This window comes from Electrona antarctica (assembly GCF_951216825.1).
Source record: "Electrona antarctica genome assembly, contig: scaffold_165, whole genome shotgun sequence".
Lineage (NCBI taxonomy): Eukaryota > Metazoa > Chordata > Actinopteri > Myctophiformes > Myctophidae > Electrona > Electrona antarctica.
In genome coordinates this window covers 222,338-245,378 of record NW_027637220.1, presented here as the reverse complement: position 1 = coordinate 245,378, position 23,041 = coordinate 222,338, and the positions used below count along the sequence as shown (strand labels likewise).

General features: G+C 47.1%; 1 protein-coding gene across 1 annotated transcript in view; it reads left to right on the top strand.

Moving 5' to 3' along the window:
* Positions 1–12,937: 12,937 nt before the first annotated feature.
* The window catches only part of LOC306919048 (endothelin-converting enzyme-like 1), a gene marked incomplete at its 3' end in the record, with an annotated part of 57,543 nt that continues 47,439 nt past the window's right edge, over positions 12,938–23,041 (top strand). Inside the window, 5 exon segments of the mRNA XM_079531890.1 lie at positions 12,938–13,062; positions 16,400–16,723; positions 17,587–17,826; positions 18,573–18,718; positions 18,720–18,840. Of these exon segments, the coding sequence (XP_079388016.1) occupies positions 13,018–13,062; positions 16,400–16,723; positions 17,587–17,826; positions 18,573–18,718; positions 18,720–18,840 (876 nt within the window). The 5' untranslated portion in view covers positions 12,938–13,017.

Below are 23,041 nucleotides of genomic sequence, written 5' to 3'. Positions count from 1 at the left end.
ACTCTAATACCTCTGTACTCTAATACCCCTGTACTCTAATACCCCTGTACTCTATACCTCTGTACTAATACCCCTGTACTAATACCCGTGTACTCTAATACCCCTGTACTCTAATACCCCTGTACTCTAATACCCCTGTACTCTAATACCCCTGTACTCTATACCTCTGTACGCTAATACCCCTGTACTCTAATACCCCTGTACTCTAATACCCCTGTACTCTAATACCCCTGTACTCTAATACCCCTGTACTCTAATACCCCTGTACTCTATACCTCTGTACGCTAATACCCCTGTACTCTAATACCCCTGTACTCTAATACCTCTGTACTCTAATACCCCTGTACTCTAATACCCCTGTACTAATACCCCTGTACTAATACCCCTGTACTCTAATACCCCTGTACTCTAATACCCCTGTACTAATACCCCTGTACTCTAATACCCCTGTACTCTAATACCCCTGTACTCTAATACCCCTGTACTCTAATACCCCTGTACTCTAATACCCCTGTACTCTAATACCCCTGTACTAATACCCCTGTACTAATACCCCTGTACTAATACCCCTGTACTCTATACCTCTGTATCTAATAGAGTGTAGTACCTATAATACCCCTGTACTAATACCCCAGTACTAATACCCCTGTACTCTAATACCCCTGTACTAATACCCCAGTACTAATACCCCAGTACTCTAATACCCCTGTACTCTAATACCTCTGTACTCTAATACCCCTGTACTCTATACCTCTGTACTCTAATACCTCTGTACTCTAATACCCCTGTACTCTAATACCCCTGTACTCTATACCTCTGTACTCTATACCCCTGTACTCTAATACCCCTGTACTCTAATACCCCTGTACTCTAATACCCCTGTACTCTAATACCCCTGTACTCTATACCTCTGTATCTAATACCCCTGTACTCTAATACCCCTGTACTCTAATACCCCTGTACTATAATACCCCTGTACTCTAATACCCCTGTACTCTAATACCCCTGTACTCTAATACCCCTGTACTCTAATACCCCTGTACTCTAATACCCCTGTACTCTAATACCCCTGTACTCTAATACCCCTGTACTCTATACCTCTGTATCTAATACCCCTGTACTCTAATACCCCTGTACTCTAATACCCCTGTACTATAATACCCCTGTACTCTAATACCCCTGTACTCTAATACCCCTGTACTCTAATACCCCTGTACTCTAATACCCCTGTACTCTAATACCCCTGTACTCTAATACCCCTGTACTCTAATACCTCTGTACTCTAATACCCCTGTACTCTAATACCTCTGTATCTAATACCCCTGTACTCTAATACCCCTGTACTCTAATACCCCTGTACTCTAATACCCCTGTACTCTAATACCCCTGTACTCTAATACCCCTGTACTCTAATACCCCTGTACTCTAATACCCCTGTACTCTATACCTCTGTATCTAATACCCCTGTACTCTAATACCCCTGTACTATAATACCCCTGTACTCTAATACCCCTGTACTCTAATACCCCTGTACTCTATACCTCTGTATCTAATACCCCTGTACTCTAATACCCCTGTACTCTAATACCCCTGTACTCTAATACCCCTGTACTCTAATACCTCTGTACTCTAATACCTCTGTACTCTAATACCCCTGTACTCTATACCTCTGTACTCTAATACCCCTGTACTCTAATACCCCTGTACTCTAATACCCCTGTACTCTAATACCCCTGTACTCTAATACCCCTGTACTCTAATACCCCTGTACTCTAATACCCCTGTACTCTATACCCCTGTACTCTAATACCCCTGTACTCTAATACCCCTGTACTCTAATACCCCTGTACTCTAATACCCCTGTACTCTATACCTCTGTATCTAATACCCCTGTACTCTAATACCCCTGTACTCTAATACCCCTGTACTCTAATACCCCTGTACTAATACCCCTGTACTCTATACCTCTGTACTCTAATACCCCTGTACTCTAATACCCCTGTACTCTAATACCCCTGTACTCTATACCTCTGTATCTAATACCTCTGTACTCTAATACCCCTGTACTCTAATACCCCTGTACTCTAATACCCCTGTACTCTAATACCCCTGTACTCTAATACCCCTGTACTCTAATACCTCTGTACTCTAATACCCCTGTACTCTAATACCCCTGTACTCTAATACCCCTGTACTCTAATACCCCTGTACTCTAATACCCCTGTACTCTAATACCCCTGTACTCTAATACCCCTGTACTCTAATACCCCTGTACTCTATACCTCTGTATCTAATACCCCTGTACTCTAATACCCCTGTACTCTAATACCCCTGTACTCTAATACCCCTGTACTAATACCCCTGTACTCTATACCTCTGTATCTAATAGAGTGTAGTACCTCTAATACCCTGTACTCTAATACCCCTGTATCTAATACCCCTGTACTCTATACCTCTGTATCTAATAGAGTGTAGTACCTCTAATACCCTGTACTAATACCCCTGTACTCTATACCTCTGTACTCTAATACCCCTGTACTCTAATACCCCTGTACTCTAATACCCCTGTACTAATACCCCTGTACTAATACCCCTGTACTCTATACCTCTGTACTCTAATACCCCTGTACTCTAATACCCCTGTACTCTAATACCCCTGTACTCTAATACCCCTGTACTCTATACCTCTGTACTCTAATACCCCTGTACTCTAATACCCCTGTACTCTAATACCCCTGTACTCTAATACCCCTGTACTCTAATACCTCTGTACTCTAATACCCCTGTACTCTAATACCCCTGTACTCTAATACCTCTGTACTCTAATACCCCTGTACTCTAATACCCCTGTACTCTAATACCCCTGTACTCTAATACCCCTGTACTCTAATACCCCTGTACTCTAATACCCCTGTACTCTAATACCCCTGTACTCTATACCTCTGTACTCTAATACCCCTGTACTCTATACCCCTGTACTCTAATACCCCTGTACTCTAATACCCCTGTACTCTATACCTCTGTACTCTAATACCCCTGTACTCTATACCCCTGTACTCCAATACCCCTGTACTCTAATACCCCTGTACTCTAATACCCCTGTACTCTATACCTCTGTACTCTAATACCCCTGTACTCTAATACCCCTGTACTCTAATACCCCTGTACTAATACCCCTGTACTCTATACCTCTGTACTCTAATACCCCTGTACTCTAATACCCCTGTACTCTAATACCCCTGTACTAATACCCCTGTACTCTATACCTCTGTACTCTAATACCCCTGTACTCTAATACCCCTGTACTCTAATACCCCTGTACTCTAATACCCCTGTACTCTAATACCCCTGTACTCTAATACCCCTGTACTCTAATACCCCTGTACTAATACCCCTGTACTAATACCCCTGTACTAATACCCCTGTACTCTATACCTCTGTATCTAATAGAGTGTAGTACCTATAATACCCCTGTACTAATACCCCAGTACTAATACCCCTGTACTCTAATACCCCTGTACTAATACCCCAGTACTAATACCCCTGTACTCTAATACCCCTGTACTCTAATACCCCTGTACTAATACCCCTGTACTCTAATACCCCTGTACTAATACCCCTGTACTCTATACCTCTGTATCTAATAGAGTGTAGTACCTATAATACCCCTGTACTAATACCCCTGTACTCTAATACCCCTGTACTCTAATACCCCTGTACTAATACCCCTGTACTCTATACCTCTGTATCTAATAGAGTGTAGTACCTATAATACCCCTGTACTAATACCCCTGTACTCTAATACCCCTGTACTCTAATACCCCTGTACTCTAATACCCCTGTACTCTAATACCCCTGTACTAATACCCCTGTACTCTAATACCCCTGTACTCTAATACCCCTGTACTCTAATACCCCTGTACTCTAATACCCCTGTACTCTAATACCCCTGTACTCTAATACCCCTGTACTAATACCCCTGTACTAATACCCCTGTACTCTAATACCCCTGTACTCTAATACCCCTGTACTCTAATACCCCTGTACTCTAATACCCCTGTACTAATACCCCAGTACTAATACCCCTGTACTCTAATACCCCTGTACTCTAATACCCCTGTACTAATACCCCAGTACTAATACCCCTGTACTCTAATACCCCTGTACTCTAATACCCCTGTACTAATACCCCTGTACTAATACCCCTGTACTCTAATACCCCTGTACTCTAATACCCCTGTACTAATACCCCTGTACTAATACCCCTGTACTCTAATACCCCTGTACTAATACCCCTGTACTAATACCCCTGTACCCTATACCTCTGTACTAATACCCCAGTACTAATACCCCTGTACTAATACCCCTGTACTAATACCCCTGTACTAATACCCCTGTACCCTATACCTCTGTACTAATACCCCAGTACTAATACCCCTGTACTAATACCCCAGTACTAATACCCCTGTACTAATACCCCAGTACTAATACCCCTGTACTAATACCCCTGTACTAATACCCCAGTACTAATACCCCTGTACTAATACCCCAGTACTAATACCCCTGTACTAATACCCCTGTACTAATACCCCAGTACTAATACCCCTGTACTAATACCCCTGTACTAATACCCCTGTACCCTATACCTCTGTACTCTAATAGGTCTGATTACTCGACAGCTTCCTTCCTTCGCGGCATCGCTCTTGACATTTCCCTCGACGACATGTTTCACAACCTATCCTGTTTCTCCGCCTCTGTGCATGCTCGCTTCTTTCTCCTCCTTTCTGCTCGCTTCTTTCTCCTCCTTATGCTCCTCATGCTCGCTTCTTTCTCCTCCTTAGCGTATGTCTCTCCCCAGTCGTCTTCCTGTCCTCCTCCTTAGCGTCCGTCTCTCCCCAGTCGTCTTCCTGTCCTCCTCCTTAGCGTCCGTCTCTCCCCAGTCGTCTTCCTGTCCTCCTCCTTAGCGTATGTCTCTGCCCAGTCGTCTTCCTGTCCTCCTCCTTAGCGTATGTCTCTCCCCAGTCGTCTTCCTGTCCTCCTCCTTAGCGTCCGTCTCTCCCCAGTCGTCTTCCTGTCCTCCTCCTTAGCGTATGTCTCTGCCCAGTCGTCTTCCTGTCCTCCTCCTTAGCGTATGTCTCTGCCCAGTCGTCTTCCTGTCCTCCTCCTTAGCGTATGTCTCTGCCCAGTCGTCTTCCTGTCCTCCTCCTTAGCGTATGTCTCTGCCCAGTCGTCTTCCTGTCCTCCTCCTTAGCGTCCGTCTCTCCCCAGTCGTCTTCCTGTCCTCCTCCTTAGCGTATGTCTCTCCCCAGTCGTCTTCCTGTCCTCCTCCTTTGCGTATGTCTCTCCCCAGTCGTCTTCCTGTCCTCCTCCTTTGCGTCCGTCTCTCCCCAGTCGTCTTCCTGTCCTCCTCCTTAGCGTATGTCTCTCCCCAGTCGTCTTCCTGTCCTCCTCCTTTGCGTCCGTCTCTCCCCAGTCGTCTTCCTGTCCTCCTCCTTAGCGTATGTCTCTGCCCAGCCGTCTTCCTGTCCTCCTCCTTTGCGTCCGTCTCTCCCCAGTCGTCTTCCTGTCCTCCTCCTTTGCGTCCGTCTCTCCCCAGTCGTCTTCCTGTCCTCCTCCTTTGCGTATGTCTCTCCCCAGTCGTCTTCCTGTCCTCCTCCTTTGCGTCCGTCTCTCCCCAGTCGTCTTCCTGTCCTCCTCCTTAGCGTATGTCTCTCCCCAGTCGTCTTCCTGTCCTCCTCCTTTGCGTCCGTCTCTCCCCAGTCGTCTTCCTGTCCTCCTCCTTTGCGTCCGTCTCTCCCCAGTCGTCTTCCTGTCCTCCTCCTTAGCGTATGTCTCTCCCCAGTCGTCTTCCTGTCCTCCTCCTTTGCGTCCGTCTCTCCCCAGTCGTCTTCCTGTCCTCCTCCTTTGCGTCCGTCTCTCCCCAGTCGTCTTCCTGTCCTCCTTTGCGTATGTCTCTCCCCAGTCGTCTTCCTGTCCTCCTCCTTTGCGTATGTCTCTCCCCAATCTTCTTCCTGTCCTCCTCCTTTGCGTATGTCTCTCCCCAGTCGTCTTCCTGTCCTCCTCCTTTGCGTATGTCTCTCCCCAGTCGTCTTCCTGTCCTCCTCCTTTGCGTCCGTCTCTCCCCAGTCGTCTTCCTGTCCTCCTCCTTTGCGTATGTCTCTCCCCAGTCGTCTTCCTGTCCTCCGCCTTAGCGTATGTCTCTCCCCAGTCGTCTTCCTGTCCTCCTCCTTAGCGTATGTCTCTCCCCAGTCGTCTTCCTGTCCTCCTCCTTAGCGTATGTCTCTGCCCAGTCGTCTTCCTGTCCTCCTCCTTAGCGTCCGTCTCTCCCCAGTCGTCTTCCTGTCCTCCTCCTTAGCGTATGTCTCTCCCCAGTCGTCTTCCTGTCCTCCTCCTTAGCGTATGTCTCTGCCCAGTCGTCTTCCTGTCCTCCTCCTTTGCGTATGTCTCTGCCCAGTCGTCTTCCTGTCCTCCTCCTTAGCGTATGTCTCTGCCCAGTCGTCTTCCTGTCCTCCTCCTTAGCGTCCGTCTCTCCCCAGTCGTCTTCCTGTCCTCCTCCTTAGCGTCCGTCTCTCCCCAGTCGTCTTCCTGTCCTCCTCCTTAGCGTATGTCTCTCCCCAGTCGTCTTCCTGTCCTCCTCCTTAGCGTATGTCTCTCCCCAGTCGTCTTCCTGTCCTCCTCCTTAGCGTCCGTCTCTCCCCAGTCGTCTTCCTGTCCTCCTCCTTAGCGTATGTCTCTGCCCAGTCGTCTTCCTGTCCTCCTCCTTAGCGTATGTCTCTCCCCAGTCGTCTTCCTGTCCTCCTCCTTAGCGTATGTCTCTGCCCAGTCGTCTTCCTGTCCTCCTCCTTAGCGTCCGTCTCTCCCCAGTCGTCTTCCTGTCCTCCTCCTTAGCGTCCGTCTCTCCCCAGTCGTCTTCCTGTCCTCCTCCTTAGCGTCCGTCTCTCCCCAGTCGTCTTCCTGTCCTCCTCCTTAGCGTATGTCTCTGCCCAGTCGTCTTCCTGTCCTCCTCCTTAGCGTATGTCTCTGCCCAGTCGTCTTCCTGTCCTCCTCCTTAGCGTATGTCTCTGCCCAGTCGTCTTCCTGTCCTCCTCCTTAGCGTATGTCTCTGCCCAGTCGTCTTCCTGTCCTCCTCCTTAGCGTATGTCTCTGCCCAGTCGTCTTCCTGTCCTCCTCCTTAGCGTATGTCTCTCCCCAGTCGTCTTCCTGTCCTCCTCCTTTGCGTCCGTCTCTCCCCAGTCGTCTTCCTGTCCTCCTCCTTAGCGTATGTCTCTGCCCAGTCGTCTTCCTGTCCTCCTCCTTTGCGTCCGTCTCTCCCCAGTCGTCTTCCTGTCCTCCTCCTTAGCGTCCGTCTCTCCCCAGTCGTCTTCCTGTCCTCCTCCTTAGCGTATGTCTCTCCCCAGTCGTCTTCCTGTCCTCCTCCTTAGCGTATGTCTCTCCCCAGTCGTCTTCCTGTCCTCCTCCTTAGCGTATGTCTCTGCCCAGTCGTCTTCCTGTCCTCCTCCTTAGCGTATGTCTCTCCCCAGTCGTCTTCCTGTCCTCCTCCTTAGCGTCCGTCTCTCCCCAGTCGTCTTCCTGTCCTCCTCCTTAGCGTATGTCTCTCCCCAGTCGTCTTCCTGTCCTCCTCCTTAGCGTATGTCTCTCCCCAGTCGTCTTCCTGTCCTCCTCCTTAGCGTATGTCTCTGCCCAGTCGTCTTCCTGTCCTCCTCCTTAGCGTCCGTCTCTGCCCAGTCGTCTTCCTGTCCTCCTCCTTAGCGTATGTCTCTGCCCAGTCGTCTTCCTGTCCTCCTCCTTAGCGTATGTCTCTGCCCAGTCGTCTTCCTGTCCTCCTCCTTAGCGTATGTCTCTGCCCAGTCGTCTTCCTGTCCTCCTCCTTAGCGTATGTCTCTGCCCAGTCGTCTTCCTGTCCTCCTCCTTAGCGTATGTCTCTCCCCAGTCGTCTTCCTGTCCTCCTCCTTAGCGTATGTCTCTCCCCAGTCGTCTTCCTGTCCTCCTCCTTAGCGTCCGTCTCTCCCCAGTCGTCTTCCTGTCCTCCTCCTTAGCGTATGTCTCTCCCCAGTCGTCTTCCTGTCCTCCTCCTTAGCGTATGTCTCTCCCCAATCTTCTTCCTGTCCTCCTCCTTAGTGTATGTCTCTCCCCGGTCGTCTTCCTGTCCTCCTCCTTTGCGTCCGTCTCTCCCCAATCTTCTTCCTGTCCTCCTCCTTTGCGTCCGTCTCTCCCCAATCTTCTTCCTGTCCTCCTCCTTTGCGTCCGTCTCTCCCCAATCTTCTTCCTGTCCTCCTCCTTAGCGTATGTCTCTGCCCAGTCGTCTTCCTGTCCTCCTCCTTAGCGTATGTCTCTGCCCAGTCGTCTTCCTGTCCTCCTCCTTAGCGTATGTCTCTGCCCAATCTTCTTCCTGTCCTCTTCCTTAGCGTATGTCTCTGCCCAGTCGTCTTCCTGTCCTCCTCCTTAGCGTCCGTCTCTCCCCAGTCGTCTTCCTGTCCTCCTCCTTAGCGTATGTCTCTGCCCAGTCGTCTTCCTGTCCTCCTCCTTAGCGTCCGTCTCTCCCCAGTCGTCTTCCTGTCCTCCTCCTTAGCGTCCGTCTCTCCCCAGTCGTCTTCCTGTCCTCCTCCTTAGCGTATGTCTCTCCCCAGTCGTCTTCCTGTCCTCCTCCTTAGCGTATGTCTCTCCCCAGTCGTCTTCCTGTCCTCCTCCTTAGCGTATGTCTCTCCCCAGTCGTCTTCCTGTCCTCCTCCTTAGCGTCCGTCTCTCCCCAGTCGTCTTCCTGTCCTCCTCCTTAGCGTCCGTCTCTCCCCAGTCGTCTTCCTGTCCTCCTCCTTAGCGTATGTCTCTGCCCAGTCGTCTTCCTGTCCTCCTCCTTTGCGTCCGTCTCTCCCCAGTCGTCTTCCTGTCCTCCTCCTTTGCGTCCGTCTCTCCCCAGTCGTCTTCCTGTCCTCCTCCTTTGCGTCCGTCTCTCCCCAGTCGTCTTCCTGTCCTCCTCCTTTGCGTATGTCTCTCCCCAGTCGTCTTCCTGTCCTCCTCCTTAGCGTATGTCTCTCCCCAGTCGTCTTCCTGTCCTCCTCCTTAGCGTATGTCTCTCCCCAGTCGTCTTCCTGTCCTCCTCCTTAGCGTCCGTCTCTCCCCAGTCGTCTTCCTGTCCTCCTCCTTAGCGTATGTCTCTGCCCAGTCGTCTTCCTGTCCTCCTCCTTTGCGTCCGTCTCTCCCCAGTCGTCTTCCTGTCCTCCTCCTTAGCGTATGTCTCTCCCCAGTCGTCTTCCTGTCCTCCTCCTTAGTGTATGTCTCTCCCCGGTCGTCTTCCTGTCCTCCTCCTTAGTGTATGTCTCTCCCCGGTCGTCTTCCTGTCCTCCTCCTTTGCGTCCGTCTCTCCCCAATCTTCTTCCTGTCCTCCTCCTTTGCGTCCGTCTCTCCCCAATCTTCTTCCTGTCCTCCTCCTTTGCGTCCGTCTCTCCCCAATCTTCTTCCTGTCCTCCTCCTTAGCGTATGTCTCTGCCCAGTCGTCTTCCTGTCCTCCTCCTTAGCGTATGTCTCTGCCCAGTCGTCTTCCTGTCCTCCTCCTTAGCGTATGTCTCTGCCCAATCTTCTTCCTGTCCTCTTCCTTAGCGTATGTCTCTGCCCAGTCGTCTTCCTGTCCTCCTCCTTAGCGTCCGTCTCTCCCCAGTCGTCTTCCTGTCCTCCTCCTTAGCGTATGTCTCTGCCCAGTCGTCTTCCTGTCCTCCTCCTTAGCGTCCGTCTCTCCCCAGTCGTCTTCCTGTCCTCCTCCTTAGCGTCCGTCTCTCCCCAGTCGTCTTCCTGTCCTCCTCCTTAGCGTATGTCTCTCCCCAGTCGTCTTCCTGTCCTCCTCCTTAGCGTATGTCTCTCCCCAGTCGTCTTCCTGTCCTCCTCCTTAGCGTATGTCTCTCCCCAGTCGTCTTCCTGTCCTCCTCCTTAGCGTCCGTCTCTCCCCAGTCGTCTTCCTGTCCTCCTCCTTAGCGTCCGTCTCTCCCCAGTCGTCTTCCTGTCCTCCTCCTTAGCGTATGTCTCTGCCCAGTCGTCTTCCTGTCCTCCTCCTTTGCGTCCGTCTCTCCCCAGTCGTCTTCCTGTCCTCCTCCTTTGCGTCCGTCTCTCCCCAGTCGTCTTCCTGTCCTCCTCCTTAGCGTCCGTCTCTCCCCAGTCGTCTTCCTGTCCTCCTCCTTAGCGTATGTCTCTCCCCAGTCGTATTCCTGTCCTCCTCCTTTGCGTCCGTCTCTCCCCAGTCGTCTTCCTGTCCTCCTCCTTTGCGTATGTCTCTCCCCAGTCGTCTTCCTGTCCTCCTCCTTAGCGTATGTCTCTCCCCAGTCGTCTTCCTGTCCTCCTCCTTAGCGTATGTCTCTCCCCAGTCGTCTTCCTGTCCTCCTCCTTAGCGTCCGTCTCTCCCCAGTCGTCTTCCTGTCCTCCTCCTTAGCGTATGTCTCTCCCCAGTCGTCTTCCTGTCCTCCTCCTTTGCGTCCGTCTCTCCCCAGTCGTCTTCCTGTCCTCCTCCTTAGCGTATGTCTCTCCCCAGTCGTCTTCCTGTCCTCCTCCTTAGCGTATGTCTCTCCCCAGTCGTCTTCCTGTCCTCCTCCTTAGCGTATGTCTCTCCCCAGTCGTCTTCCTGTCCTCCTCCTTTGCGTCCGTCTCTCCCCAGTCGTCTTCCTGTCCTCCTCCTTTGCGTATGTCTCTGCCCAGTCGTCTTCCTGTCCTCCTCCTTAGCGTATGTCTCTCCCCAGTCGTCTTCCTGTCCTCCTTAGCGTCCGTCTCTCCCCAGTATTCTTCCTGTCCTCCTCCTTTGCGTCCGTCTCTCCCCAGTCGTCTTCCTGTCCTCCTCCTTTGCGTCCGTCTCTCCCCAGTCGTCTTCCTGTCCTCCTCCTTAGCGTCCGTCTCTCCCCAGTCGTCTTCCTGTCCTCCTCCTTAGCGTATGTCTCTCCCCAGTCGTCTTCCTGTCCTCCTCCTTAGCGTATGTCTCTCCCCAGTCGTCTTCCTGTCCTCCTCCTTAGCGTATGTCTCTCCCCAGTCGTCTTCCTGTCCTCCTCCTTTGCGTCCGTCTCTCCCCAGTCGTCTTCCTGTCCTCCTCCTTAGCGTATGTCTCTCCCCAGTCGTCTTCCTGTCCTCCTCCTTTGCGTCCGTCTCTCCCCAGTCGTCTTCCTGTCCTCCTCCTTTGCGTATGTCTCTCCCCAGTCGTCTTCCTGTCCTCCTCCTTTGCGTATGTCTCTCCCCAATCTTCTTCCTGTCCTCCTCCTTTGCGTATGTCTCTCCCCAATCTGTCTTCATAATCCTGACATTTTTCAGAAAAACCTCTGTTTCCATGTCAGTCGTTCTCAAACATTTTCTTGTGAAGGACCCCCAAAATTATATGAAATTGGCCGCCGACACCCATCTGAAAATATGTTGTTCCAGGGACTCGGTGCCGCGATACGAGCTTGTAGATCTGCTATTTTTCAATAGCTAAAGAATAACATAATGCTTAAAACACCAAAAGGGGTTCCTGCCCAAAATTGGTTAATATTCCATCTTCTCTGTGCACACCTCTGTCCTACACACGTTCCTCTCAGCCCCTAACCCTTGCTTTCCTCTCCCCGGGCCCTGTCAGGCACTGGTACTATCTCACCTTGATTATTGCTCTACAATTTGGTCGGGTGCAGACAAAAAACATCTGTCCAAGCTTCAAATAGCTCAGAATAAAGCTGCAAGGCTTGCACTGCACTGTCCAGTGGGTGTGAGGCAGAGTACAGAGAGTTTGCATGCCAGTCTCTCATGACTCAGAGTAGAGGAGAGGTTGGCATGCAATTTAGTGAGTTTCTTTAGGAATGTTTGTCATAGTAAACAACCTGTTTGTCTGTATTCACAAATTCAGTATGTGAGAGATCGTCATAGTCATGCTACCAGGCAGGCTACTAGTGGCCACATGGTCAAAGAAAAACCCAGAACAAATGCGGTTTGCAGATCTGTAATGTTCAGGGCTATTTCAGTATGGAACACGTTACCAACTATAATCACGGAAGCACCCAGTAAGGCTAGTTTTAAGAGGCTCCTTAAGAGACACCTGATCAATTACCCCAATTTTATAATTAACTGACATCATTTAAGGGGATGTCTTGTTTAGTGTTTTTATTTTCTCTGTATTTTGAATGTCTTAAATGCATTTGTATTTTGCATTATGAATGTATTTTTTTTCAAGATTGCACCTGTTTTTATTGTGCAGTGTTATTTTTGTATTGTGTTGTGTTCTATGTATTGTTTGTCATGGACCCCAGGAAGGGGTCGAGGGTTTTATAAAGGTTTATTTATTCTTTTATATTGCGTCTGGTTTCTCAGACATCGTACCTCCATCCATCCATCCTTCCATCTTCAACCGCTTATTCGTAGTTGGGTCGCGGGGGCAACAGCTCCACCAGAGAGCTCCAGACTTCCCTCTCCAGAGCAACATTAGTGACTTCCTCCTGGGTCGATCCCGAGACGTTCCAAGGCCAGTGAGTCGATGTGTTTCCTCAAACTGCGCCTTGGTCTGCCCCGTGGTCTCCTCCCAGTGGGATGTGCCTCGATCCAAAAATTCCAATGGCAGTCCCTCAGCCAAATTTAATCACCGTTGCTTGCCTTTCATTGGACAGGAACGGTAGCCTGTATCTCTGTAGCTGCCGGTTAGGCCTTGTCATGATTATTACATAATCGTCACATTTTTCTATGGAGGCAGGAGACCAGACAGAATGATTGGAGCCCAGAGAGATGCCATGATGAGGACAGAGAGCGGAGAGCCCTGGACTTAACTCATGCACAGCGGGAGACCCCTCCCCCTTTGATCTGGAACTAACGGAGCTCCCCACAGACGCTTTGGATTTCACTTCCCCAATTTGGCCCACAGGTGGCGCCCTGCACCCTGTCTCAGCTTTGTGAGAGGCACTTATGGCTGAACTTTGAACTCACTGTGTCAGTCCTCTGTCAGTCCTCTGTCAGTCCTCTGTCAGTCCTGTCACACCTCTGTCACCACAGTGACCCCTCTGGTTTGACCTCTGACCTCTCAGGACTGACGTCATGGAGAAGACCTACTCGCTGACCGCTCACTATGACGACTTCCAGGTAGGGGTTAAAGGTCTATAAGGGTCCATTTGTTTTTTTACCATTGCTATTGAACAGTGTTGGAGGTAACAGCGTCATACGTAACGCCTCAGGGTGTAACGATACGTTTTAACATCAATACGATACGTAGCACGATGCGATGCTACGATGCGATGCTACGATGCGATGCGATGCTACGATGCGATGCTACGATGCGATGCTACGATGCGATGCTGCGATGCGATGCTACGATGCGATGCGATGCTACGATGCGATGCTACGATGCGATGCTACGATGCGATGCTACGATGCGATGCGATGCTACGATGCGATGCTACGATGCGATGCTGCGATGCGATGCTACGATGCGATGCTACGATACGATGCGATGCAATACGATACGATGCGATTCAATGATTTAAAAGCGATACAGTAACTATTTAAACATGTGGATAGTGCAGGTTTTTAAGGGAAAAATGTATGTATTTATGGATATAAATAAGTAAACACAGTGATTCTCTGGCAAATACATGGACATTATATTTGAACACATTATGGACAAACCTGCACCTTGACATGAACACAGAGAATACACACATTATGGACAAACCCTCACCTTGACATGAACACAGAGAATACATACATTATGGATAAACCCTCACCTTGACATGAACACAGAGAATACACACATTATGGACAAACCCTCACCTTGACATGAACACAGAGAATACACACATTATGGACAAACCCTCATCTTGACATGAACATAGAGAATACACACATTATGGACAAACCCGCACCTTGACATGAACACAGAGAATACACACATTATGGACAAACCCTCACCTTGACATGAACACAGAGAATACACACATTATGGACAAACCATCACCTTGACATGAACACAGAGAATACACACATTATGGACAAACCCACACCTTGACATGAACACAGAGAATACACACATTATGGACAAACCCTCACCTTGACATGAACACAGATAATACACACATTATGGACAAACCCACACCTTGACATGAACACAGAGAATACACACATTATGGACAAACCCTCACCTTGACACGAACACAGAGAATACACACATTATGGACAAACCCTCACCTTGACATGAACACAGAGAATACACACATTATGGACAAACCCACACCTTGACATGAACACAGAGAATACACACATTATGGACAAACACTCACCTTGACATGAACACAGAGAATACACACATTATGGACAAACCCTCACCTTGACATGAACACAGAGAATACACACATTATGGACAAACCCTCATCTTGACATGAACATAGAGAATACACACATTATGGACAAACCCTCACCTTGACATGAAGACAGAGAATACACACATTATGGACAAACCCTCATCTTGACATGAACATAGAGAATACACACATTATGGACAAACCCTCACCTTGACATGAACACAGAGAATACACACATTATGGACAAACCCTCACCTTGACATGAACACAGAGAATACACACATTATGGACAAACCCTCATCTTGACATGAACATAGAGAATACACACATTATGGACAAACCCTCACCTTGACATGAAGACAGAGAATATACACATTATGGACAAACACTCATCTTGACATGAACATAGAGAATACACACATTATGGACAAACCCTCACCTTGACATGAACACAGAGAATACACACATTATGGACAAACCCACACCTTGACATGAACACAGAGAATACACACATTATGGACAAACACTCATCTTGACATGAACATAGAGAATACACACATTATGGACAAACCCGCACCTTGACATGAACACAGAGAATACACACATTATGGACAAACCCTCACCTTGACATGAACACAGAGAATACACACATTATGGACAAACCATCACCTTGACATGAACACAGAGAATACACACATTATGGACAAACCCACACCTTGACATGAACACAGAGAATACACACATTATGGACAAACCCTCACCTTGACATGAACACAGATAATACACACATTATGGACAAACCCACACCTTGACATGAACACAGAGAATACACACATTATGGACAAACCCTCACCTTGACATGAACACAGAGAATACACACATTATGGACAAACCCACACCTTGACATGAACACAGAGAATACACACATTATGGACAAACACTCACCTTGACATGAACACAGAGAATACACACATTATGGACAAACCCTCACCTTGACATGAACACAGAGAATACACACATTATGGACAAACCCTCATCTTGACATGAACATAGAGAATACACACATTATGGACAAACCCTCACCTTGACATGAACACAGAGAATACACACATTATGGACAAACCCACACCTTGACATGAACACAGAGAATACACACATTATGGACAAACACTCACCTTGACATGAACACAGATAATACACACATTATGGACAAACCCACACCTTGACATGAACACAGAGAATACACACATTATGGACAAACCCACACCTTGACATGAACACAGAGAATACACACATTATGGACAAACACTCACCTTGACATGAACACAGAGAATACACACATTATGGACAAACCCTCACCTTGACATGAACACAGAGAATACACACATTATGGACAAACCCTCACCTTGACATGAACACAGAGAATACACACATTTATCCATAGACCAAGTGTAGCGTTATTGAATGGAAAAGTAATTAAACTCCTCTTTTTCTATTGTTTTCTCCTTAAAATTGGTAAATACATCACACAAGTAGGCTACTTCATATCATACAATCAATTATTTGCATTGCAAAACGATTCGATACCGATTATTTGCATTTGAAAACGATACGATGCAAAGTCAAACGATACGATATGCTGCTTCGATTCCTCAAATTAAAATGGACTTTTCGATACAGTTAGAGTTATCGTTGCACCTCCTACTCTTCCAGGAGGTCAGTTACTGATATCGTTGCTCCTCCTACTCTTCCAGGAGGTCAGTTACTGATATCGTTGCTCCTCCTACTCTTCCAGGAGGTCAGTTACTGATATCGTTGCTCCTCCTACTCTTCCAGGAGGTCAGTTACTGATATCGTTGCTCCTCCTACTCTTCCAGGAGGTCAGTTACTGATATCGTTGCTCCTCCTACTCTTCCAGGAGGTCAGTTACTGATATCGTTGCACCTCCTACTCTTCCAGGAGGTCAGTTACTGATATCGTTGCTCCTCCTACTCTTCCAGGAGGTCAGTTACTGATATCGTTGCTCCTCCTACTCTTCCAGGAGGTCAGTTACTGATATCGTTGCTCCTCCTGCTCTTCCAGGAGGTCAGTTACTGATATCGTTGCTCCTCCTACTCTTCCAGGAGGTGAAATATGGCGGCCGCTACAGCAGCGACGTCCTCAGCAACGGCATGACGCTCCACCTGGGGGGCAGCTTGGACCGCCACGCGGGGCGCAGCGCCGCCCGCGGAGCCAGCGGCTCGGGACGGAAACACCACCCGGACCTGAGCGGCATCAAGAGCGGCGGGCCGGACGGCGGGCACCCCCGCTGGAGCCGCAGAGAGATCTGCCTGCTGTCGGCGCTGGTGTTCGCAGCCGGCATGTGTGTGATTCTGGGCAGCATGCTGGCACTCAAGTACATCTCTCTGGAGGCCCAGCAGGACCCTCACTGCCGCCTGGACTGTCAGGTACTGGACGGGGTTTGGGTTTTTACCTCACTGCAGCCTGGACTGTCAGGTACTGGACGGGGTTTGGGTTTTTACCTCACTGCAGCCTGGACTGTCAGGTACTGGACGGGGTTTGGGTTTTTACCTCACTGCAGCCTGGACTGTCAGGTACTGGACGGGGTTTGGGTTTTTTACCTCATGAATTTAGAGCGGACAATTATTTCTACCACTCTTTCCTTTTAATGCCAATTAACTCATTTTGTGCCTAAAACGACATTGGACGAGTTTTATTAAAAGTCACACATTGCCTATAGGACGACATTGAACGAGTTATATGAATTATAATGCATCTGGCATCGCTAGTATTATTTTTAGCGGTTCTTGAATATTCCCTCCGTCCACGTACACTATCTTTTGCGACGATCTTTAGCAGCGTTCTTTCTCTGAAGCTCAGATTGAGGCGATTACACGTCATTTGTTTTCTTTTTTTCTTTTTGAGTAGCCAATACTTTTTTCTTTTTTTACCACTTTGTTTACCACAAACTATTATTGTACATGTACAAGTCATGTACGAGTCACAACCCATACCATTACCGCAAAGGTTTTCCCGGCCCCCCCTGATCAAAATGTCCAGGTTCCAGGTGGTCCTGCAGCTAAATGTTTGTAACCAAATGGGCTCTTATTAGATCTTGAACTCTTGAGAGCGTAGTCTACACAATTAGAGAATGTAGGAGAATTGTTATTTTGACCGACGTTTGGCTGTTGTCAAACGGTGGTCCGTGGCTCAAATGCAGAATAAATATGATATGCCTTGATATGAAAATCATGGGAAAAGCCGCTGGTCTAAAATATTAAATGTGTGTCACTAACCCCACCCCCTGCAGAAGAAGCGCTCGTTGCTGCGTGCGGCCCGTTTCGTCCAGGCCAACATCGACCCCACCATCCAGCCCTGCCAGGACTTCTACTCCTTCGCCTGTGGCGGCTGGCTGCGGCGCCACGCCATCCCCGAGGACAAGCTGAGCTACGGCATCATCACCGCCATCGGCGAGCACAACCAGGAGAAGCTACGGCGCCTCCTGCTGGAGCCCGTCCGCCGGCGCGGGCCCAGCTCGGCCGAGCGCAAGGTGACAGCGTTGAAGACGTAGACCAATACTAGATATGATGAAAACATGTTCGTCGACTAATACTAGATGTGATGAAAACAGCTTTGTTGACTAATACTATGACGGAAACATGTTTGTCGACTAATACTAGATGTGATGAAAACATGTTCGTCGACTACCTTTTTTTACTGACAAAAACTAAATGGAAACTAAGCTATGATGACTAAAACTGAGACTAAATATATTGACAATTTTGTCAACAAATGAAAACTAGACTAAAATGTTAGGGAGGGACTAGTGGACATTGATCCAGTATAAGTACAAGACACAAGTCATTTTACACTTGGTTGCATGCTGAAAATAGCCAATGTACAAGCTACAATGAAGCTCGTAGATCGGCTATTTTCAGCAAGTGTAAAACGAGACATTACGACGCCATCCAGGTCAGCCAAAATACATTTTAGTCGACTAAATCAACTGTAGATTGCAAGAGTTGGGGGGGACGGGGGAACTTCTCCCCGGACCTATTGGGCTCAGAGGGACTTCCAGCGCTGGTTGATTTGCTCTGGCTTGATTGGTTTTCTCTGCCCCAAAACTGTAGACTAAAATCTTACGACATTTAGTCGACTGAAACTAACACTGAAAACATTCCGGGTGACTTAAAAACTGAATGAAAACCATTCAGAAAGACTGACGTAAAATGTTGCTGTCCAAACCGACCAATCAGGTGAAGGACTAACATGTTGCTGTCCAAACCGACCAATCAGGTGAAGGACTTCTACCGCTCCTGCGCCAACATGGAGGAGATCGACCGGCTAGGCTCCTCCCCCATGACCGACGTGATTGACAGCTGCGGCGGCTGGGATCTGGCGGGGGCGCCGCGGGTAGCGGCCGGCTGGGAGGACGAGGGCGCCCCCCCAGCGGCCAGACTTCAACGAGATGCTGTACAGGACGCAGGGCGTGTACAGCACCACCGTCTTCTTCTCGCTCACCGTCAACGTGGACGACAAGAACTCCTCCAGGAACGCCATCAGGGTGAGAAGGCGTGAGCGTTGTGTTGTGTTGCGTGCGTGCGTGCGTGCGTGCGTGCGTGCGTGCGTGCGTGCGTGCGTGCGTGCGTGCGTGCGTGCGTGCGTGCGTGCGTGCGACTGGTTTGATCACAATGACACACATGTCAATGAATTCACTGCAAGATATTCCCAACTATACCCCAGATATACCCCTATCTGGGGAAGGCTACGTTTCATTTATCCTTAAATACAAATAAATACAAATAAAATACAAATAAAACCATCCTGTCTAGTAGCAGTATGTCATCATCCTGTCTAGTAGCATCAACATCCTGTCTAGTAGCATCAACATCCTGTCTAGTAGAATCAACATCCTGTCTAGTAGCATCAACATCCTGTCTAGTAGCATCAACACCCTGTCTAGTAGCATCAACATCCTGTCTAGTAGCATCAACATCCTGTCTAGTAGCATCAACATCCTGTCTAGTAGCATCAACATCAGTAGTTGTACAGGGCAGAAGTAGCATATTCTTTTGTTCTATATATCTTTTGTTCTATTGTGTGTAATTATTAGACATAATGGACATAATTTCTATAGATTTCTATACATGCTTTGTGTGCTGTTGTCTATAGTATGTACAAAATAAATCTATTCAGACTCATGTATAAACAAGACTCTTTAGAAATCTTTAGAGAACAGGGGCTTCCTTTTGTGTGTATTTGTGTGTTTTTTTGTGCACTGTTCACTGTGCATGTTTTTATGGTGTACACTTTCTGTTAATGTGTGACCGTCTCCTGCAGAGAGTGGGATGGTAGAACCGTCTCATGCCTTTTTGTCTCTATTGACAAAAGACACTCATTAGGACATAATTGAATTGTAATGTCTGTCTGGCGAGTGAGTGAGTGAGTGAGTGATCCTTTGGGAAGAGGGGCTTTTCTTTTGTGTTATTATTGTGTACACTTTCTGTTAAAGTGTAACCATGGCATGCCTTTTTTGGCTCTATTGACAAAAGCAACTCATTTGGACTTGTGACGACTCAAAGCCATTGAATTGTAATGTCTGTCTGTCTGGCTGAGTGAGTGAGTGAGTGAGTGTGCGTGCATTAATTGCATGGACTGTTCCCCATGGATTCAGTCTGTCTGTCTGTGTGTGAGAGATGTAAAGGAGCCATAAGCCTTTGGAAGTAGGGTCTTTCTTTTGTGTTATTAGCAATAATAGCCAAGTACAGGTTTTTGTGTACACTTTCTGTTAAAGTGTAACCATGTCATGCCTTTTTTGTCTCTATTGACAAAAGCCACTCATTTGGACTTGTGACGACGCAAAGCCATTTAATTGTAATGGATAGGTCTGGCTGAGTGTGCGTGCTTGCGTGCGTGCATTAATTGTAAGGACAGTTCCCACTTTAGGGGCTCAGTCTGTCTGCCTGTTGTTCTATATATCTTTTGTTCTATTGTGTGTAATTATTAGACATAATGGACATAATTTCTATAGATTTCTATACATGCTTTGTGTGCTGTTGTCTATAGTATGTACAAAAGAAATCTATTCAGACTCATGTATAAACAAGACTCTTTAGAACAGGGGCTTTCTTTTGTGTGTATTTGTGTGTTTTTTGTGCACTGTTCACTGTGCATGTTTTTATGGTGTACACTTTCTGTTAATGTGTGACCGTGTCCTGCAGAGAGTGGGATGCTAGAACCGTCTCATGCCTTTTTGTCTCTATTGACAAAAGGCACTCATTAGGATGTCATTGAATTGTAATGTCTGTCTGGCTGAGTGAGTGAGTGAGTGAGTGATCCTTTGGAAAGAGGGGCTTTTCTTTTGTGTTATTATTGTGTACACTTTCTGTTAAAGTGTAACCATGTCATGCCTTTTTTTGTCTCTATTGACAAAACAGCCACTCATTTGGACTTGTGACGACTCAAAGCCATTGAATTGTAATGTCTGTCTGGCTGAGTGAGTGAGTGTGCGTGCGTGCGTGCGTGCATTAATTGCATGGACTGTTCCCCATGGAATCTGTCTGCCCGTGTGTGAGAGATGTAAAGGAGCCATAAGCCTTTGGAAGTAGGGTCTTTCTTTTGTGTTATTAGCAATAATAGCCAAGTACAGGTTTTTGTGTTCACTTTCTGTTACACTTTAACAGTCTCGTGCCTTTTTGTCTCTATTGACAAAAAAGCCACTCATTTGGACTTGTGACGACTCAAAGCCATTTAATTGTAATGGATAGGTCTGGCTGAGTGTGCGTGCTTGCGTGCGTGCATTAATTGTAAGGACAGTTCCCCACTTTAGGGGCTCAGTCTGTCTGCCTGTGTCTCACTCGTAAAAACTTTGGGTACAGTGAGTGTGTGTGGGTGTGTGGGTGTGTGTGTGTGTGTGTGTGTGTGTGTGTGTGAGAGATGTAAAGGCCAATCTATAGAAAAAGGGGGCTTTCATTGTAATTCATGAACAAAAGCCTTTTGTTATGGATTGGTGACTGCTTAGAACTAATGGACCCTAAATATGTTAGATCTCTCTCTCTCTCTCTCTCTGTGAGCATGTGTTGCGTGCGTGCATGCATGTTTTAGGGTGGTTGGTTTATCCAGTAACTTTAGAAATATAATATATATAATATAATATTATATATTTATTCCATGGTTAGGCAACAGTGTTAAAACGGTGTTCACCCCATAACTCTGAGACATCCTGTGACATAACAGCTGTAACTAAAGTACTAAAAGTAAAACATTTTCGTAAAATACATGCCGGTATAGGGCATGCATGTTTAAAAGTATAATTGACATGATTATGGGCATGTCTTTTAGACCACTAGATTTAGTTAAACAGAACTGTCAAACATTCATGTTTTGACAGACTGCAAATAATTACAGTAACTGATGGTCTGCTAACATTTACACATTTTAACCAAATACATGCGTACATGCGTACATACATTTACACATTTTAACCAAATGCATGCGTACATGCGTACGTACATACATACGTGCATACGTACATACATACATGCATACATACACGTGTATGCTATTATTATGCTTTTTGCTTGATTTTATATGACTGGACATGACTATATTCTATACCAAGCACCAACATGATGTTTGTTACATTTATTCAGTACATAAGTCTAACCATTAATCACTGATACCATTTTTTCTTGTGTTTTAAAGTTACTAACGTATGTAGAAGTATGAAGAAAATGTGTTAGACACACTTTTAAAAAATTATACGAAAGTATCAGATCTACAATCTCCCAATGCATCACAATTCACTGCCATTGTTTTATAGAATGCAATGGCAAATTATATTGAATACACACCATACAATTGCAACACCTAGGTCATTCTGCATTATGATGTATTCTACAGCAATAAGCATGAGCAGAGACCTCTAGTTCTCTAGTTTCTCAGCGACTTGCAAGAGTCACCGAGTCAAGTTTTTAAAACTGTAGTGTTTATGATAAGTTTATGATATAAATATATATATTGTTAATCATTCATGGGTCCTACAAGGGTTTTGCTACAGAGGATCTGAGCATTTCATCGGTGTAATACCGGTTAACACCACTACATCCCCATGCACTGGGGTTACACCCCCCTATGGGTTGTAAAGATCTTGGATCATTTAATTTTTGGGTCTAGAGTATGGGTTATGTGGTTCACAGTCCGCTAAAATCATGGAGAGCAGGCAAACAAATGGAATCTTAATGAAGCTAGGTTTTATGATTATAGGGGGGTAATGATCAGGCATGTTGGGGATAGCCAGTATGGGGATCATGAGTTATGTTTTGCTAGTAAATGTAGCATGTTTATAATTGTATCGACTATTCTCTAGACTAGTATTTTAGACTTTTTAGACTAATTCAGGTTTTCATTGCTCAATGCTATTGGTGATATGGTAACCAAATGCACCACTGTATAGGGACCTGACTGTATAGAAGTATATAGTATAGTCTGGCTATTTATATGGCTTTCTATGGGGATGGTTTACTGTCTAACTGATTTTCTATCACTATGTCTACAACCTAGGTCTATTATCGACAGGTGGTGGACAAATGGAACCCATTAGATCTCTAACTCTTCTATCTATTTGGCTGCCTTGTGCGTGTGCGGAACCACAAAGGGTGTAATACCATTTTTTTACTGCACATAGGCAGTGAATTTAAGTATTGTATGGAGCAATTCCGCTTATCACCAGTGTTTCACCACTACAAATCTGATGTGATTCTAGC